The 19,297-nt window shown below is 35.6% G+C and overlaps 3 protein-coding genes across 3 annotated transcripts; 2 read left to right on the forward strand and 1 right to left on the reverse strand.

Moving 5' to 3' along the window:
• The first annotated feature begins 342 nt into the window (after positions 1-342).
• LOC129803245 (galactosylgalactosylxylosylprotein 3-beta-glucuronosyltransferase I) lies at positions 343-16,620 on the forward strand. The gene is made up of 2 exons (XM_055849695.1): positions 343-639; positions 15,799-16,620. Exons 1-2 carry the CDS (start codon positions 440-442, stop codon positions 16,517-16,519), a joined length of 921 nt encoding a protein of 306 aa, XP_055705670.1. The 5' UTR covers positions 343-439; the 3' UTR covers positions 16,520-16,620.
• Positions 1,321-3,449, forward strand: LOC129803224 (uncharacterized). The gene has a single exon (XM_055849669.1). The coding sequence runs from the start codon at positions 1,544-1,546 to the stop codon at positions 3,032-3,034; it is 1,491 nt and encodes a 496-aa protein (XP_055705644.1). The 5' UTR covers positions 1,321-1,543; the 3' UTR covers positions 3,035-3,449.
• Positions 16,592-17,858, reverse strand: LOC129803244 (transcription termination factor 3, mitochondrial). The gene is made up of 2 exons (XM_055849694.1): positions 17,072-17,858; positions 16,592-17,009 (listed from the first exon to the last, which is right to left on the reverse strand). The coding sequence occupies exons 1-2, from the start codon at positions 17,778-17,780 to the stop codon at positions 16,732-16,734; spliced, it is 987 nt and encodes a 328-aa protein (XP_055705669.1). The 5' UTR covers positions 17,781-17,858; the 3' UTR covers positions 16,592-16,731.
• Between the last annotated feature and the right edge of the window lie 1,439 nt (positions 17,859-19,297).

Genomic DNA, 19,297 nt, shown 5'->3' on the forward strand with positions numbered 1-19,297 from the left:
AAAGAATCTACTAAACTGTTATAATTATTCCGCTGTTGACATTTCCACTATGAAAAACTTTCTCCAATTTGATAGTGAGAAAATTGTTTGTGATCCAACAAAATTGTCCAACACCTAACCACAGCAACTGACTACATTAAAATGTACAATATTGTGAAATATTTTGGGAAATAACTCAAGAAAATTGGCAAAATAACTCGGGAAACTCGGGATGTAATTTTCAAGATTCTCTCTCGCACTGACAAGACGTGACTTTTGCGTGTGTATGCGTATGCATAACTAGCGCCAATTTATCAACTAGCGGGATTTTTCTGAGCGGCTTCAGCTGACAGCTGTCATTAATTTTTTTTTATTCCGCCAAACTGTGTACGTTTTGCCAATTCCTTGCTTTGTTCTTTTTTTTTCTCTTCGCAAAATAATGTGATTTCCCGACAGTGCAATGTTTGATTTACGCCGGAAATATGTATTTTCACTGCTAATTATTGTTGCAGTGTTCATCTTGCTCCACACAGCACTCAGAAGTGCTCTCAAGTGCGATAGTTCAAGTGCCAACTCTTCAAATTCTCTAAGTGGGGCACATGTCGTGTATGCCATCACCCCAACTTACTACCGGCCAGTCCAGAAGGCTGAATTGACAAGGTATGAGATCATCCCTACAATTGGGATAATTAAGATAAATCAGAGAAAATCTTTAAACAGAGCTCTATGCTTCACATTAAGCCCATCATAGACTCATTGCGAAAACCCGCTTTACTTTCGCGTCTTTAGGGTCATATATGACCCGGGGAAAAAAGTTTCTTTTTGGCTATTTACATTAATTGAAATCTAACTGGAGTCTTGAGAAAATGAGCCAAGAATCTTACATCCTTCTATTATGATGTCGTGCACAAACTGATAGATTTCAATTAGTGTAAATACCCAAAAAAACTTTTTCCCCGAGTCATGACATTACCCTAACGACGCGAAAGAGTTAACCCTTTAACGACGAGACACTTTTTACGGACTGAGAATCAGCAATAAAAATTAAACTGAGAAACATAATCAATGATAAGTCTTACATCTAACCTTGGGAAGTTCAACAGAGTCTGATTCGGTGTATTTTGTGCTTCTATGAACGATAGGGACAAAAATAGCCCAAAAGTTTAAGTAATTTTTCTGACAATACCAATGAATAATATTTTTCGCTTTAATGAAAAATATTACGTATGAGTATTGTAGTTTTTATTGCCAAAAGGGTTTTGCTTTAAAAAAAAATTGAAAGTATAAAAAATAAATAAAATCAATTATGAATTTGAGAATTTAAAAATTCGCCACACACTCGAGTTGGAAACGTCAAATTGAATACACGTGAAATTTGTGCTCCAACTTTTTCTTAAGATTGTGGACGTTCTGTAGATAAATTCTTGCATATTCCTACTCTCAAGAGTAGAGAAGATCAGAATATAACTTATAGTTAGTGAATTTTTGGCATAAAAAACACTTTATTGAAGTTTTCTTGTGAAATAGTTTCGCCAACCTCTTTGAGGTTAGGTCGCTGAATTCTATGAAAAGCAGGGCTATGCCCTGGAAATCCGATGCTGGCGGGGGCGGGGGAGACTTCTCCCTTTCCCCAAATGATTTCCCACCGATACAGAACAACCAGAAAAAGGGCTTTTTCGACATGTACAATGATGAGATTGAGAGGATTGCACGTGCGCAACGCTATTTGGTGATGAAGAGAGATGCAAAAGGCCACGAAGATATGACTGCGGTATCTCCGTTTCTCATTGCGAGAACGATGCGGTCTTATGGTGATGTGAACAATATGTCTCGACTAAAGGATGGCACTCTTTTGGTCGAAACAAAATCAAAGGAGCAGGCGAACCGGATGATGAACATCAAGAGGATTGGTAATTTTGATATTTCTGTGACTGAACACCCGACACTCAACAAATCCAAGGGAATCATTCATTGCTGGGATCTCGCCTATATGGATGAGCAAGAACTCCTCACGGAATTATCGTCCCAGATGGTTACGGAGATCCGACAGATCAAGAGGAAGCCCACTGAACTCGAAAAGAGGGCCAGTCAAAATAGAGAGGGAAATGAAGCTTCACAATGGAAAAATACAGGAACATTTGCAGTTACGTTTGCTCTTCCGGAAGTTCCAACGTACATTAAAGCTGGTTACTTGAGAATTGATGTAAAGCCGTTCGTTCCCAATCCGTTGCGCTGCTTTAATTGCCAAAAATTTGGCCATATGAAGACAACATGTAAAGGAGCAGCAATGTGTGGGTCCTGTGCCCAAAAGGACCACTATCCCGAACCCTGTGCTGGAGGTCCAAGATGTATAAATTGTGGAGGAGACCACGAAAGCTGGTCTAGACGCTGTCCAGTTTTCCGAACGGAATTCGAGATCCAAAAGATCAGAGTGTACAACAAAATTTCTTTCGCTGAAGCCAAGAAGAGATTCATTGCCAAGATGAGTATGGAAGATAACACGTTTGCTGGAGTTACAGGAAAGAGAGAGACATCCTTTGGTGTTAACTGTGAACATTGTCTCTGTCAGTGTAATAGGAAGCCCAAGAAGGTAGTACAAGATCCGGAAGCAGCAAATCCGCAAAAGACCCAGACAGAAGTTCAAGATGAGATCGAAGCTGAAGGAGCCGTCGGAGGTGTCGAAGAAGTTTCATCCACTTACGACACTACTAATGAAGAGGAAAGTTCTGAGGAGATGGACTTCAATGTTGAGGAGCAGAGCCATGTGTTGGAAGATACAACAGTCACAAATATTAAGGATGCTGATGACTACCAAGTCGTCTCCAAGCAGAACAAGAAACGGCAGAAGAATACCTCCTCATCCGAGGAGACAGATTCCAACCGTGTCAAGGCAGGTTTAGTTGAGAAGACAAAGACTGGGAAGAACAAAAGGAAGAAGCTTGCCGTGCTGCCCAGCGACAGCTATATTAGCAGTGTGGCCCACAAACCCGGAGTTACTCACCATGAGAAAACTGTTGATGAAGCTACAATTCGTAGGGTAATAGGTGTAGACTAGGGTAAGAATTCATGATAATTTTTGTGCGTTGGGGGGGCGGCCCGGCTGCGGGAGTTTTGGACGATCTCATGTATTCTCATGAGGTTCGTGGAACTCTCGCAGTCGGGCCGTCGTCCTAGGGCACAAATAATTCAAGTATTTTTTTTTGTTATGAGTTTCCTGATTTTTTTTTCACTTTTTCTTTTTAAAATGGATTTCTTACAATGGAATATTAATGGATTTTGGAATAATTTCAGTGAATTAAAAATTATTGTTAATCAGTACAAACCTAACGTAATTTTACTGCAGGAAACTCATTTAACTTCTAGGACAAATCCTAATTTTGCAAAGTATGATATAATTGCTAACAATCACTTATTTGATACTGCTAAAGGAGGCGTTGCTATTTTGATAAAGTCAGAAATTCCCTATACTATCATTAACCTTTCTACTACTCTTGATTCAGTAGCAGTTAAGGTGAAAATTAGAGGTCAAATGATTGCTTTCTGCTCAATTTACATTAATCCGAGAGACAGTTTGTCAGTTCCTACATTAGAAAATATTTTGCGTCAGCTTGGTGATCGTGTTGTGATTTGTGGAGATTTTAATTCACATAATCCTATGTGGGGTGGTGCTTATTTTAACTCCAGAGGTAGAGTAATTGAAGATTTCATCCAAAATAACAATATAACATGTCTCAATGACGGAAGAGCAACCTATCTTCATCCGGGGTATGGTGCGCTCACCGCAATTGATCTAACCCTTATTTCTCCTGCGTTGTCAATTAACCTTGAGTGGAACGTTGCGAATAATTCCTCAGCCAGTGATCACTTTCCTATCTTTGTTACTTCTCCTAACGTTTCCCTGACACATACTACTAGAATAAGATGGAAGGAAGATCAAGCTAAGTGGGACATTTTTGTCAAAAAAGTTGATGAATATATCGATACTACTAAAGAGTTACCCACAAGGGAATCAGTTGATTATTTAACAACAGGGTTGGTAAAAGCAGCTGAAAAATCTATACCGAAGTCAAGTGGTTTAATTCGCGATAAGTATGTACCATGGTGGAACTCAGTTATCTCTAGTAAAATCAAGGAAAGAAACAAATGTTTTAAGAAATTTTATAAACACCCCACATACAGTAACTTAAAAATATATAGAGAGAAGCAAAAAGAAGTAAGAAAACTGATGGATGATGCCAGAAGATCTAGTTGGGAAAAATATGTTGAAAATATTAAACCTGATACTTCTCCAAAAATTGTGTGGGATAAAGTTAAGAAGATTTCAGGATCTTTCAAGGGTAGTCGTATAAGGGAATTAAACGTTTCGGACGTAGCAATAACAGATCCAAAGGATGTATGCGAAGTTCTAGCCGACACTTTTTATAAAAATTCAGATAACTCTCATTTAAGTCTAAATCAAAGCCAAATTCAAGAGTCACTGAGGCAGTATCAGACTGTCCCATTAGTGGTGCCCCCTTCTGAAATAAATCAAATTTTTACTCCTGATGAATTAGATAAAGCTTTAAGTTCGGTTAAAGGTAAATCCACTGGTCTGGACAATGTTTCGTATAACATGATTAAAAAAGCTCCAGAACATATTAAAAGTTATCTATTAAGAATCTACAATAAAATTTTTTCAGAAAGAGTCTTCCCAGAAGAATGGAAGAGAGCTCTGATTATTCCAATTCCAAAACCCAAGAAAGATGCCTCTGATCCAACGAATTACCGTCCGATATCATTACTTAGTTGCATTGGAAAGGTTTTAGAAAAAATGATAGCAAATAGAATTTCATGGTGGCTTGAAAAAGAGCAACTACTTTCACGATATCAATCCGGATTCCGTCAGTCTAGGTCCACATTAGACAATCTTACTTGTCTTCAAGATTTCGTAGCTGAAAAAATTAATAACGGGGAACATGTCTTTGCCGTAAGTTTTGACTTGGAAAAAGCATATGAGAGGCTATGGAAGATCATCATAATTAAGCAACTTAGGGACTGGGGATTTAGGGGTAATATGCTTCATTATATAGAAAATTTCTTGGATAATAGACAATTCACTGTAATGGTAGGAAATTGTCAATCATCATGGAGAAAACAAATAAATGGTACACCTACTGGAAGTGTTTTATCAGTGACACTTTTCCTTACTGCCATTAATGGGATCTCTAATGCTCTATCTGAAAATAATGTTAAACATTTCATTTACGCAGATGATATTGTGATTTATGGATCATCCAAAACCTCTCAAGATCTTCAAAGCCATATCCAAAATGGTATTTCGACACTCGAAAATTGGGCATTTGAACACGGTTTATCTTTCTCTCCATCTAAGACCAAGTGGATTCACTTTTGCCGAAAGCGGAACTGTCAGGATCCCGAATTAAAATTAAATAATAGAGTAATTGAACCAGTACAAACTTTAAAAATTTTAGGTATAACATTTGACAAAAAACTTAATTTCAAAAGACAAATAGAAGACCTCAGAACAAATTGTCAAAATCGTTTAAAAATTATCAAGGCTTTATCATCAGTTAAATGGGGAGCAAATAGAACCCAGTTACTAAAAATTCATAGGGCTTTAATAGGCGGAAAACTAGATTATGCGGCACAAGTTTATGGAACAGCGTCAGATCAGTCCCTAAATAGACTTAATGGAGTTTATAACACAGGAGTTCGGTTAGCAACCGGAGCTTTTAAATCCACTCCCATTGCTAGTGTGTTGGCCGAAGGGGGATTTCCTTCACTCAATTATAGGAGAAAATTTTTATTAATGTCTTATTTAGAAAAAGTAAAATCATTACCTAGTCACATGTTACATGAAAAAATATTAAATTTTCGTCCTAGTAATAAAGAAAGAAGAGTAAAATCATGGATAGAAATTGCCAATAAAGCTTTTAGAGAAAATAGTATCCCTAATTATAAAATTATTAAAATGTCCACTTCAAGTAATCCCCCTTGGTGTTTTAAGTATTCAAATATAAATTTAGCAATCAAAATTTTTTGGGTGAGTGGGGCTGGTACTGCTCGAACTGTAGACAAATTTGATGAGTATTGTAGGATTCATTCTAATTGGAATATTATTTATACTTCGTCTTGCAGAAATAAACAAATTAGTAGGATCGCATATTGGTCAGCAGATTTAGATATTTCATTTAAGAAAAATATAGCTAGGCATACACACAATGTCAATGCCGATCTTATTGCAATTATGGAAGCCTGCTACTGCTATGTCCCAGAAGGTAATCCAATCTTGATAGCTACCAGTTCTCTTTTGGGTGTAGAAGAATTAATGAATCCAAAAAGTAAAAATTATTTTGTCTTGAAGATCCATGACCTCATATGCTTCTCTCAGGGTCGAATAAAAGTAGTTTGGGTATGCGAAGAGACTCTAGGTATAAAGGAAGTTAAGGCAATCGTGAAGGAGGTTTCTGAAAGTTGCATTAGAAGAAGTAATTCATTAGTTTATGCAGACATGAAAACAACAATGAAAAGTATTTTAAAGCAAAATAGACGCAAGGACTGGAAGGACGTTGACATGACTAATAAACTGAGACGAATCTTTGAAGACCCAGACAAAATAATATTCCCTGACATGAATCGCAAAAATAGTTGCATTATAACGAGACTCCGAACTGGACATACGAACGCAACGCATTCCTACTTGATGGACAGAACTGACCCTCCCACTTGTTCCATTTGTAACGTTCCACTATCAGTAGAGCACATCCTAGTCAATTGTCCTGAATACTCCCATCTCCGAGACAGAATAGGCATCACCAATGTCGAACTGAAAAAGCTGCTTGGTAATAATTTGGATAACTTAGTTAAGAGGATCGTCAAGGAAAAAAAAGCTCCAGATTCAAGCTCTCGCGGAGCTACTCAAAGCATCCGTGATGTCCCCTGGTGGTGAAAAGAGTCATCACCCGCCATCAGCTGTCTCGTTTTTTCTACTGTTTTTTTGTTCACGCTCATCGTCTGTCTATTTTTCTCCGAAGCGCTCCCCAGACCCAGAGCACACAAAAAACTCATTGAAAAGGTTGAAAACCCAAAGGCAGATTTTTAGCCTTGCGATGCATTATGAGATTTTGTGAAGGAAAGAAAAAATGAGACATGCATGTTTTACGCATATCTTTGTCTCTAAAAATTGATAAAAAAAATTAAATTTTCAAGTGACAAAATTTCTATTTTTATTTTCTTCATAGTCCAAAATTTCTATTTCTTCAAAAAGGACACGTGCATTTGACACATTTGAAAGATAGGGGGAAACAGGTTTGTTTTTTGGCCTTTTTTTGGTACGGGAAAGTCAAACTAATAAATAATTAACATGACCTTTATTTTTCCTCCATTCTTTCCAAAAACCATGTTCTTCCTGGGAATCTTTAAAAACGCATCCTGCGATTTTTTTATTTTTAAATATGTTTTAGAGGCCGACTCGGTGATAATTTCATATAAGAAAATACTGTTGAATCAAAGATTTTTCAAGGTCAAAGGTTAAAAATGCTCTATAGAGAGCGTATTTTTAAACCGAATAGGGTGACATTTGGTATAGTTCCAAAGGTCATGCAATTTTTTACAATTCTGAAAAGGGTATAATTTTTTATGAATCCATATAATAAACCAGTTATGAAACTATAACTAATTTTAATCTGAAGTCCAATTGTAGTATTGTTAGCAAATTGCACAATCACAGTAAAAACTTTTGGACACTGACCAAAATATTGGTAAAAATTTTCTTTAGAACAATTTGTTACAGAACAAATATGTACCTAAAAAAGATATTTATTCGTTCCAATATTTTTTTTTCTTTACGGTTTTGTTAAGAATAGTGACAATTGTGTAAAAGTTTTCTTTTAGAACCGTTTCGATACGGTGGAATACCTACAAATTTCAGTAGATTTCGTTTTATACAAATTTGATCTGTGAGTTGGAATAGAATTTTCTTGCGCTCTACTGTTTTGTTCCCACTGTCAGGAACAAATTTGTAGATTTTTTTTATAAAAATACTATCCCTACATTTGTAACATATTCGTTTAAAAAATTTTCGGTATCCGTGGACGATTTAATTTTTGGAACAAAAATCGTTACTAATATGGGGAATCCTTTTGCCTCTCTTAAAAAGTACAAATTTGTTGCTAAAAGTCGGAACCAAAAATATAGACATTTTGTTCCAATTATCGGGAACAAATTAATGCAATTTAAAAGATCTCGTCCGTTTCGTCTAACAGTTACCGTGTAAACAGACGGAATTTCCACGGGAATTCCCACGAGCAAATGGTAAATTTGCTATACAAGCGCCCTCTGCAAAAGTGCACGAAACTGCCCGAATGTCTTGAAATATTTTGAATTTCAAATGGAAATTTTCCGTTGGAGGGTGAAATATTCAATTTTCTAAAATGGAAAAAAGCTATCTCGCTCGAGATAGCTTTTTGCTTCCGGAGAATTCCGAAAATTTAATTTGGAGTGTTTTTAAGCAAATAATATATGAAAAAACATGTAAAATCTCCTGTAGTGATCAAAACATTGATTTTAAAAGCAAATTTGAAATCGAATAATAATACTATAATAATTTTGAAAGGATTAGTGTTTCTGGATTAAATTAAATATTCATCAATAACATTTCAGAAGAAGTTTAAATGATTGGAAAGGCAGATTCAAAATTTATCTTTTTCAGTAAATCCCATTATTAAAAAATGTAAAGAATATAATAATGTAGATAAGGAAATACAAAGAATAGTAAGAATTATCGAAGTTCACTGATGAAAATTATAGCCAGAAACCATATAAACTGCCTTTTCGGATATAAAATATTACTTCAATATTTTTTATTGTTTACTTTTTTTTGAAAATAAAATTTTAAAATATTTTACAGTCTTCTTGTTTTTTAAAACAATTTGTATTCAATTATTATACAATTAACTAATTTTTGTAAACATCTCTGTTCCGAATGAATTGACTGCTTGGTCACCCAGGGATATTTTATACATTTTCTTCCAACACTTTATAAAATTTTAAATTATCAGCACTACAATTAAACGAAAATTAATCAATAGGTCCTATCAGCAAAGATATCCAAAGCCTGTCGTTGATTTATCCACTTTACTTGGGGGTTTTTGACAAGATATTTACGCTATAACAACGTTTCTAATCATTTCTCGAGAAATTTTAAAAGATTTTCCATGAAATGTATTAATAGATAATATTACTAATATCCTTGTGGTATAATAAAGCCACTTTAATAAAATAAAGTACGTAAAATATCTTCTAAATACACATTCCGTTATTTATATTCGGAAAAAACAAAATTTGAAATTCAAATCTTCGGAGCATTTTTGTGTTGCGCTTGAAGTCCACCAGAGGCGCATAGAGCGGATGGTAAAAATTTGACAGTTCAATATGGGAATTTCCATCCGGAATTCCCATCCGGAATGGAAAATCTCATGGGAATTCCCGTGGGAATTCCGTCTGTTTACACGGTTAAGGTCTATACTTAAGGTGCCAGTGCTGGTAGCAGGAGGGGAAAAATCTCGCCAATCTCGAATTAAAAAAAAGTGAAACCGTAAATATTATAGCTTGAAAAATGCCACAAATTTAACGTCCTTCTTGCTGCGATGGTGACTTTCGGAACAAATTAGTTACTAATATTGAAAATCTTTTTGTTACTCCTTGAGGGTACAAACTGGTTTATTATATGGATTCATAAAAAATTATACCCTTTTCAGAATTGTAAGAAATTGCATAATCATTGGAACTATACCAAATGTCACCCTATTCGGTTTAAAAATACGCTCTCTAGAGCATTTTTAACCTTTGACCTTGAAAAATCTTTGATTCAACAGTATTTTCTTATATGAAATTATCACCGAGTCGGCCTCTAAAACATATTTAAAAATAAAAAAAATCGCAGGATGCGTTTTTAAAGATTCCCAAGAAGAACATGTTTTTTGGAAAGAATGGAGGAAAAATAAAGGTCATGTTAATTATTTATTAGTTTGACCTGCCAAGATTGTAAAGTTTTTAAATTTCGAATCGTAAGGGTTAGGGGAAAGAACTGTCCTTTCGAACGTTCATGCCTGCGAATAGCGTGATTTTTCTTTTATTTTTCCTAAGAGACTTATAAATAATTATCACATAATCATAAATATTGATGATAAGCTAACTAATATTTAATAGAAATGTGTAGGGGAAGGTCGTCTGCCTTCAAACTAAAAATGTAGTTCCAAATTTAAGATTTTTTTCTGAAGAATCCACAAAATGGATTTTATTTTCTACTACACCAAAAAATTCTCTTGTTCATTCGGCGTATATGATTACCTCCTTTAGCACTTACAAGTCCACAGTTTTTCCTTCTGAGGAAATTAAAAAAGTGATGTCGATTTGTATGAAGGCAGCTGGCATAGTCTGCCTTTAAACGCGAGGCAGCTACCTTTAAATGTTTTTTTTTCACTGAGAATATCAAATCAATAAAACTAAATGGGCTATAAATGATTAGATTGAAGCCTAACGCACTCACTAAAATCATCACTGCAGTTAAAAGACATTAAACAATAACTTTTCTTCACATTTTTCTGAAGCACTGTTTTGCACTTGAAAATTTGGAAGAAAATGCCATTGAAGTTGACAATTGTCAACTTGAAACATCCCGGCCGGAGCAAGATAGCGGGTTATAAGTATTTGTATGACGTTCGTCAGAGAAAAGTAGGAGTTCGATTTCACATGTTTTGATGTATGGAAAGATAGGATTTAAAGGCACACGACATTAGCATTTAAAGGCTGCTGCAGGGTGATATTTGCAAATTTTTGCCACCCACAAAAATTGTGTCATCTGAACCAAAATGTATTAACAGAAATATTAAGCCTGATTAACCTTCTATGTGTCACAATGGAAGATTTATTTGTAAAATGATTTTTACTATGAAAAATCACATGATTTGTGGAACATCAAAATTACAGTTTAGAGCTCATTTTCATTTTTTTTTATCTAGCATCTAGGAAATATGAGCTAGGCTCTCCATTTTTGATGATTTGTGAGGATGATGGATAGCTACCTAATAGTTAATAGAATATAATTTATGCTTTTGAGAACAACGAAAAAATCGCAACATTTAAAGGCTGCTGCATTTAAAGGCAGACGACTTTCCCCTAAGTCTCATACGAAAAATAAAAGAAAATTCCCATTATTCCAAGGCATGAACATTCGAAAGGAGAGTACTTTCCCGTACCAAAAAAGGCCAAAAAATAAACCTGTTTCCCCCTATCTTTTAAATGTGTCAAATGCACGTGTTCTTTGAAGAAATAGAAATTTTGGACTATGAAGAAAATAAAAATAGAAATTTTGTCACTTGAAAATTTAATTTTTTTTAATCAATTTTTAGAGACAAAGATATACGTAAAACATGCATGTCTCATTTTTTCTCTCCTTCACAAAAGTTCCATTTCAAATTCGGGTTTCTATTGTAATCTCGAAATCATGTTATGCTTTTTCGCTACTTTTAGGTTTATTCTGTAACTTCGCGGATCGCGGTGTGTTCGTGGATTTTAGTGGGCCGCGGAATTTTTCGTGTATTTGCGTGGATCGCGGTGTTGCTCCCGGATTTTCTCGGATCGCGGAATCGTTCACGAATTTTCGCGAACCGCGAAATTTCTCGCGGATCGTGGAATCTTTTGCGGACCGAAGAATTTCTGACGGATTTACGCAGTCGGCAGAATTTATTGTGGATTTTCCCGGACCGTGGATTTTTTTGCGGATTTTTGAAGATCGCAGTATTACTCGCGGATTGCGGAATAGTTTCTGAGCCATTTTGGCATTAAAGTTTTACATGTATTTTTGTGCATTTCTGACAATCGAATTTGCACTCTTCAATTTTCAACGACCTCGAGTTGCACGCATTTCGAGGTTTCCTGTAATGAATCTCAGCTAGCATCAGGTCATCTGGACTGGACTTCGATTTTGCCCCCAATTCGAATTTACAATGAAAGAATCACACATAGCATAAGTCCATTTAGGCTTATCACTGACTTTTTTCTTCTCCGAGAAAAATTATATCCGCATATTATGTAGTCACCGATATTAGCTGGTTTTGTGAAATGCCCATGACGATTGACGATTCATAATTTTTACGATTTTCTACAATTTTTTGAAACAACGAGACTGATCGTGAAAATCATAAAAATTCGCTCAGCTGTAATTCATAAGATTTCTCACACAGGGGATGAGTTTTGTTGTTTTGTATTCTTTTTTCTTCTCCACCTGATCGCAAAAAACTGCAGGCGTGCTGAAGGTCAGAGAGAAAAGGAAAGACATGGTGAAAAATGCGACGCGTAATCTTGTGGCGAATTGCTGAACAATTTTGAGTAGAATTTCTCGGAAGCTCGGAAAGCTATCAAAAGCTCATGAAAATTTCCAATTTGCAGCATATTGTTTAAAATTTAATTGCAAAAAAACTATTAGGAGTTTCTCCAATTCTAATGTACCATTTGAAAGCTAATGAAATGTAGATTGGTACAAAAATAATTATTAATTCGGAAAAAATGATATTCTCGGTACAAAGATGCAATGAAAACTGTCATTTTTTGGACAATTTTCAATTGAAAAATACTTGGAAAATTTGTATGAAAAGTGAAAGAAGTGAAACAGGCATTTTGTAGAGCATATCTTTAGGAACAAAATTAAAAAAAAAATATACCTCTCTATCTTTCATATTATAGGAGATAATGCAGCTTCTTTGTGGCATGTTTTAGGAGTATACGAATGTTTGGAAAATTATATTACGAAAGCAAAACAGTTTTTCAAAAAATTAAAACAGGGAATTCAAAGATAATATAAAAAACTACCATCAGTTAAATTTTCAAGGAAATATCTCAAAAATTGTAAGATTTGATACACTTTTAATTTTGGGTTTTTGTATGGAGACGCCATTTTCTGGCTTTTCGATCCTCTTAAAGTAGCTCTTTTTATAAGAGCAACTAATTTAACAATTTAAGTTTCTGTTTTTTTTTTCCTCTTCTCTTTTTCAAGGTAGCAAAGACACCAAAAGCAATTAATATAGTTTAAAATTTATAAAGTATTTTTTTTTGAATTTCTTTAATTTCTAAATAATGTATTCATTTTTTTTTCTTCATTTTTGTAATCGATTCATTAGACAGGTATAGATAGAAAATTGTAAGAATTGTAGCCCTCTATATGTACCTGATTTTTTTTACATGTATATGGCTTTTTGCCGATACATAATAAATAATAATAATAAAAAAAATTCGCCATTTTTTGAGCTTAAATATTTAGTACGTATCAAATAGCTAGAGATTTGCAAAAAATATTGTAGATTCCTTCAATCTTCTACTTTACAATTATGTACAGACATAAGAAAAAAATAACTTTGGGTAGTCAGGAAAAATTATTTTCTTTATGGGACACCGGTGTTCCAATCGTCCTTAAAGGGTTAACCGATCGCCTTTAACCCATTTTTTACTAAGGAAAATCTTTTAGAATTCGCGCACTCTCTGGCTTTGAACACTTTATATTTCCTCTTATATTCCCAAAAAATTGAAAGAAATATGAGAATAATATAATAAAAGAAGGGAAGAGCACCAGCGGTGGGCAGTGCTCCTCGGATCGTCAGGTTTTTACGATATTGTTCCTCCAAATCGAATGATTTTTTAAAAATTATTAGCTACTTTTTAGCATTTAACTCTCACAAGAACACACTGCATTAGTTCAGATTAGATTTATTAAGCTAATTAAAAACCTGCTCCAAATGGAAATTTTTAGCTACTCCAAATGGAAACGTCATTGTTTTCATGATAAATACAGTACAAAATTATTATATTTATATATTTTCTATACCACAGTTTCATTATTTAGTTAATTTTACTCCAAATAAAGCGAAAATCCATTCATATTCACAAATTTTAATTTGTTAATTCTCGTCGCAGTTTCACTTACACTGTTTGTTACACCAAGGAAATTTTCCTTGTCTCCATTTGGATTAATTTGTTTCCAATAGAAGCATTTTGCACTTGTGTGTTTTTCTTGTATTTAAAAAGTTTTGAAATTATTTTTAAAGAATTTTCACTAAACGGTAACATTCTAGAAGAGTCAAGGAGCAAATTTATTTAATTTCTCTTCAGAAAAAATATGAACTTAATGTGTTGAATCTTCTGTCAAAGTTAAAGCGTTTGGAAATGGTTTTGAATTAGGACATTTACCCTATAACACATCCAGGAATACCAAACAGTATTTTAAGGCTTATATTTTCAATGAAATACGGAGCATAGCATGTCACTTAACATTCCGATCTTTGTGCTCTTCCCTTATAAAGTGTTTAATAGTGACCGAGAGTATGTGCGAAGCCTGAAAGCCTTCCCCTATAGCACACACCATACGTAAATTAGGCGATTTTGGAAAATTAATTTCTGTGCAATTCAAATTCGAATTGGTGCCAGAAAAAGAATTTTACAGTAGACTCTCTCTCAATTGGGCATTTGGGGCAAAATGTCATCCAAATAATCGAGAGATTTGGGCGTCAAAGTATTTGTAAATTCTACAAAAAGCGCTCAATTATAAAGAATCGCGATAAAATAAGAGAAACTACAGCGAATTTGAGCAAATTTGCTTCAAAATCAAGCGTGCAAAATTGCCAACAAAATTTTTCGCCCGATTGAAAAAGAGTCGATTGAGCGAGAGTCTACTGTAGTTCCATTAGTGCTCCAATAGCGTAGAAAAAAATAGCCTGATAGAGGTAGAAATACATTTAAGCCTTTTCCCTCGCTTTGCAAAAAAGTTTAAAAAGTACCAATTTTGGCATCGCGTCGACTATGACAAACAAACCTTCATTCAGATGATTTCTGAGAAATGTCGTCACGCTGTTTGTTCGTCTGTCCGTCCGGCTATCATCAGCTCTAGAGGCCAAACGGTAAGAGATAGAGACTTGGGACCTTCGGGAGGCCCCCCCATAAGTCGACCCAAGGATCGTTAACCTGCCCCTCATCCCCCTTCCCCACCAAAACTATGTTTTTTTTGGGTTTGCTCGAAAACGCGTCGTGCGATTTTTTTCAATTTTGGATATGTTTTAGAGATTATCCAGGCGAACATTTCGTTCATATACGAAAATACCGTTGAATCATTCCTAATAACGGTTTTTCAAGGTCAAATGGTTAAAAGACACTAGAGTGCCCATTTATCAAGCAAATGGGGTCATGTTGGGGTCGTTGAAAAGGTCTTGGAATTTCCGACAAAACTGAGCCAGTTTTAATCGGTTTTTAACCGCTAATGAACCGGTTCATAACCGATAACTAATTTTCATTTGAAATTCAATTATATTAGTCCTAAGTTATTTTGACCAATGTTTTGAGTGATTTATAAATCCGTTCAAATTGGTTATGAATCGGTAATGAACCGATAAGTAAATTTTGTCCAAAAATCAATTTATAAATCGGTTTAAATCGGCTGAGAACCGGTAAACGGTAAACGATGCGAAAGTACTTTTGCGGTATAGCATCTAAGTCATGAGTTCGAGCATTTCGCAAATCCTGGGACGCTTTGTCACCCCTTTTTCATCAACTAAATGAAGAAAATTTAGATAATTTAATTTTACATTAGAAGTTCGGTTATACCTTTTGGGTTTTACGGTTGCTAAGATTATTAATTTGAAAAACTTTAAACTGTCCATCGCAGTAACTAATCATCTGTTAGTCTGCAAAGTATAAATTCCAAAATACGGAAACATTCTATCTTAAGTATTTTAGTTACATTGACTGAATGGGTTAACTTGTTTTTTTTTCTAGGATCGCTCAGACTCTCCTTCTTGTGCCATTTGTCCATTGGATCCTGATCGAGGATGCCGATGAAACTTCCAGTCTTGTTCGAAATCTTCTCGATCGTACGGGATTGAGCTCGAGGAGCACTCAGCTAAACGCCAAAACTCCCTCAAACTTCAAATTGGGCCGAAATGATCCCAATTGGAGTAAACCCCGTGGCGTTGAACAGAGAAATACAGCTTTGGCGTGGATTCGCCAGCACTTTGAGAACCATCCACGTCATCCGGGAGTAGTATTCTTCATGGATGACGATAATATCTACAGTATTGAGCTATTTCAGGAGATGCAGAAGATAGAGGAAGGGAGGGTTGGGGTATGGCCAGTGGGCTTAGTAGGTGGTTTGATGGTAGAGAAGCCACTTCTGGACGAGACAGGGACACGTGTTGTGGGCTTCAACAGCCTCTGGAGACCAGAAAGGCAATTTCCCATCGATATGGCGGGTTTTGGTATAAGTCTGGATTTGATTCTGGACAATCCTGAGGCAAAATTCAGCTATGACGTCGAAAGGGGCTATCAGGAGACTGCAATCTTGCGTCATGTGACCAAGGTTGAAAAACTCCAGCCATTGGCTAACAAATGCAAAGATGTTCTTGTTTGGCATACAAGAACCGAGGCAACAAAACTTGACGGCGAGGAGACTCTCAAGAAATCCGGGGCAAAACCATCGGATTTCGAAATGGAGGTTTAAAATCAAAAGCGGGTTTTGAGATTAAAGAAGATTAAAGTTAACTAAGATTTTAAATTATTTAGAGTAGGCCAGTTTGTCAATAAAAAAATCTATTCAGTAAACTTTATTTTTCTTTTAATAAGGAGAAAGGAGGTTTATGTCAAAAAGTCTATAAAGGGCTTAACTTACTTGGTTGTTGAATGGGATTAGGAAGCTCCGAAGAATTCCTAGACCTAGAGTGTCTTGAGGAAAGAGTGGTACGTTGGTATTGATGATCTGGCGATATTTAGAACAAATTCCTCGTCAGTTCCAACCACCAGATTCTTCAGGGACACGTAGAGATCCTTCTTGGGATCATACTGAGCTTTTCCCAAGAATTTTAGGAATTCATGCCTTTGCCGTATGCGATAAAGCCGCGAAAGAAGGATATGGGGATCTTGCCTGAGTTGATCATGGGATATTGCCATGCTTCTGTGAACATACTCGAAGCGTTCCATCAAACTGTCGTGATCTGCAAGGGCATCAAATATGCTAAGCTGTAAGAGAATGGGCAAAATAATATCTAGAACTTACTCATCATCCAGATCTTGGGCACCTTCAGCAGGATTTCTTTCACTTCAGCAGCTTCAAAGCCCATTTCCTCCCGGATTGAGAATGTGCTCCTCCTGACGTGTTCCATTGAATATGTTATCAATCTTGGAGCTGTACATGTCAATTCCCTAACTTCCTGCCCCGACAGACTGAAGCTCTTCTGAAAGAATCCCAATCTTTTATCAATCCTCTGGGTGGAAAACATCAGCCAGAAGGGATTTTTATCCACTATTCTTGCAATTTGCTCCTTTGTAAACATCTTCGACTCCAGATAATTAATCCTAACAGCCAGGTCATCACTGTGCTCCTTGAAGATCAGAGGATTTTTCGTGATAAACCTCCCGAGATGGTCAGGAGGAATTCCCTGATCATGAAGAAATTGAATAATATGCTTCATATCCCGCTCAAAATCCAGCTTCAGCACAAACTGTGGCAATCCCTTGCGTCTCTCAATACTATACAGATCTACTCCGAGGTTCAGGAGCTGCTGGAGGGTTGGAGATTTGTTGATGTAGCTTGCAAAGTTGAATGTAGGCGGGAAGTTTGGGGCTCTTTCAATGTCTTCGTGGTTTTCTGGGATTCTAAGCGGTGAATCTTCATTTTTAGGCTGTGGCAATGCAATTTCTGTACAAAACCTGCGAAGACACTGTCCAGAGAATCGTACCGGCCAAGAACTTTTTACCGAGGGCATTTCACAAGTTTTTTTCTCACGTAAACAAAGCAGTGAGGTTATCAGTGTTGCCAACTCTTCGATGACATTCCTCCTGAGATGCTCAAATCTCCCAAAAATCTCCTAAATTTTAAATGTTTGAATTTGAATATTCACCAGGAGTCCCGCCCGGTCCCGGGCCCGGGAGTACATAAAACTGTATTGCCTTGTCAAGAATATTTATTGCGTGCGTATATCCTTAATAATTTTCACATGCAATTTTTTACTGGTGGATGGAAAACAAAATAATTTTTGTTTGTTTATCAAAATACGGAATAGGAGGAAAGGGGAAACTAGGGTACCACCAAACACTTTTGAAAGATGCGATTTTGACTGAATTTCCTAAGAAAACTGTGAATTTTAGAAAAAATGTTGCTTACCCCATGTTATAGTCGTAGGTATAGGCTGCATATTAATGTATACAAGGATGATATGAAGCACTTCAATTCTCCGTAAAAAGGAAAATTGTATCACCATGCATTTTTCGCTTTTTTCCAACCACCCGGGGTACCAATAAACACTTTCTGGGGCACCAAAAAACACCTCTTTTTTCTCACCCATTGAAGTTATTTTGGGCATTCACCACAACTCTTAATTATAAAGAAGGTATTGCAAATGTAAATAATTCTCAAAAAAGCACTGCAAAATTTAGAAGAGTGAGTGACTAAAATAGCAAAAAACTAAAGCACTGCACGTCGAATATATTTTTCAATGGATTTTTCATCTGACAACATTCGACTTCTGACTGGAAAGCAGCGCCACTAAAATCGTGACAGACACTATAATTAAAGTTCAAATTTTGCGCGCTATTCTGATTATTTGTAATAAAATCGAGAAATCATTCGTCAAACCTTGATTAAAATCATTTAAGAATCATCAAGAATCATTTAATGCAAAATGGGTTCTTGAAACTATATTTCTCCTGAGTCTTGAATGAAAATCCCATGAATGGATAATAAATTTCTGAAATCGAACAAAGAGGGAGATGAAGAGTAAGAAAGATAGAGGAAAAATTTTGTCATTCAAGCATCAAGCTACACTCGCGACATCTCCAATTGTGAGAAATTTGGCTGTTTGTTGGTGCCCCAAACTCTGTTTTGTGATGGATTTTATGTTCTTTTAAAAAAATGTGAACATTAATTTCTTTAGTAGATACATAAATATTATCTCAAAACATGTAGGAAAGTACTGGTGTAGTGAAATTTGATGTAACTTATTTCAGTTTTATTTTCCAGGTAGATATATAAATGACTAAAATTATCAAAATCTCACAATTTTGCGAAAAAAGATTCTCATTTCTAAACTACTTGAACTATGTGGATCATTCTTTCTCTGGACAAGAATCCCTATAGTATGTATGATTTCATGTAAGTCTCATTCTCTGAAATCTTATACCTATTTAGAAAATCGCAGTGTTTGGTGGTGCCCCAGTTTCCCCTATTTCACGATTGCAAACTTGTTTATTGTAATCACGATACTCTTCTCTATACGAAACGCAC

This window comes from Phlebotomus papatasi, chromosome 2 (assembly GCF_024763615.1).
Source record: "Phlebotomus papatasi isolate M1 chromosome 2, Ppap_2.1, whole genome shotgun sequence".
NCBI lineage: Eukaryota > Metazoa > Arthropoda > Insecta > Diptera > Psychodidae > Phlebotomus > Phlebotomus papatasi.

Coding starts and splice junctions, on each gene's coding strand:
- LOC129803245 (XM_055849695.1), top strand. CDS start 440: ATGTTTGATTTACGCCGGAAATATGTATTTTCACTGCTAATTATTGTT. Junction 640..15,798: donor CAGAAGGCTGAATTGACAAG/GTATGAGATCAT, acceptor TTTTTTTTCTAG/GATCGCTCAGACTCTCCTTC.
- LOC129803224 (XM_055849669.1), top strand. CDS start 1,544: ATGAAAAGCAGGGCTATGCCCTGGAAATCCGATGCTGGCGGGGGCGGG.
- LOC129803244 (XM_055849694.1), bottom strand. CDS start 17,780: ATGCCCTCGGTAAAAAGTTCTTGGCCGGTACGATTCTCTGGACAGTGT. Junction 17,010..17,071: donor GCCCAAGATCTGGATGATGA/GTAAGTTCTAGA, acceptor ATGCCCTTGCAG/ATCACGACAGTTTGATGGAA.